This window comes from Caloenas nicobarica, chromosome 29 (genome assembly GCF_036013445.1).
Source record: "Caloenas nicobarica isolate bCalNic1 chromosome 29, bCalNic1.hap1, whole genome shotgun sequence".
NCBI lineage: Eukaryota > Metazoa > Chordata > Aves > Columbiformes > Columbidae > Caloenas > Caloenas nicobarica.
The window spans coordinates 2,714,924-2,715,556 of record NC_088273.1 but is presented as its reverse complement, the minus strand read 5'-3'; the positions used below and the strand labels follow the sequence as shown (position 1 = coordinate 2,715,556).

Here is a 633-nt window from a genome sequence, read left to right as displayed (position 1 = left end):
ATGTCCTATGACCGCTACGTTGCCATCTGCAAACCCCTGCACTACGGGACCCTCCTGGGCAGCAGAGCTTGTGTCCACATGGCAGCAGCTGCCTGGGCCACTGGGTTTCTCTATGCTCTGCTGCACACGGCCAATACGTTTTCACTGCCACTGTGCAAGGGCAATGCTGTGGGTCAGTTCTTCTGTGAAATCCCCCAGATCCTCAAGCTCTCCTGCTCACACTCCTACCTCAGGGAAGCTGGGCTTCTTGTGGTTAGTGCATTATTAGCATTTGGCTGTTTTGTGTTCATTGTGGTGTCCTATGTGCAGATCTTCAGGGCCGTGCTGAGGATCCCCTCTGAGCAGGGACGGCACAAAGCCTTTTCCACATGCCTCCCTCACCTGGCCGTGGTCTCTCTTTTCATCAGCACTGCCATGTTTACATACCTGAAACCCCCCTCCATCTCTTCCCCATTTGTGGACCTGGTGCTGGCCGTTCTGTACTCAGTGGTGCCTCCAGCAGTGAACCCCCTCATCTACAGCATGAGGAACCAGGAGCTCAAGGATGCCCTGTCGAAACTGAATGACTGGATTTCTTCTGAAGCTATAAACTGTCTCTGTCTTCTACATAAGAGTTATAGTCTAACTCACTGA

The 633-nt window shown here is 52.6% G+C and overlaps 1 protein-coding gene across 1 annotated transcript; it reads left to right on the top strand.

Moving 5' to 3' along the window:
- LOC135999714 (olfactory receptor 14J1-like) lies at positions 1-633 on the top strand. The gene has a single exon (XM_065653271.1). It carries the CDS (start codon positions 1-3, stop codon positions 631-633), a length of 633 nt encoding a protein of 210 aa, XP_065509343.1.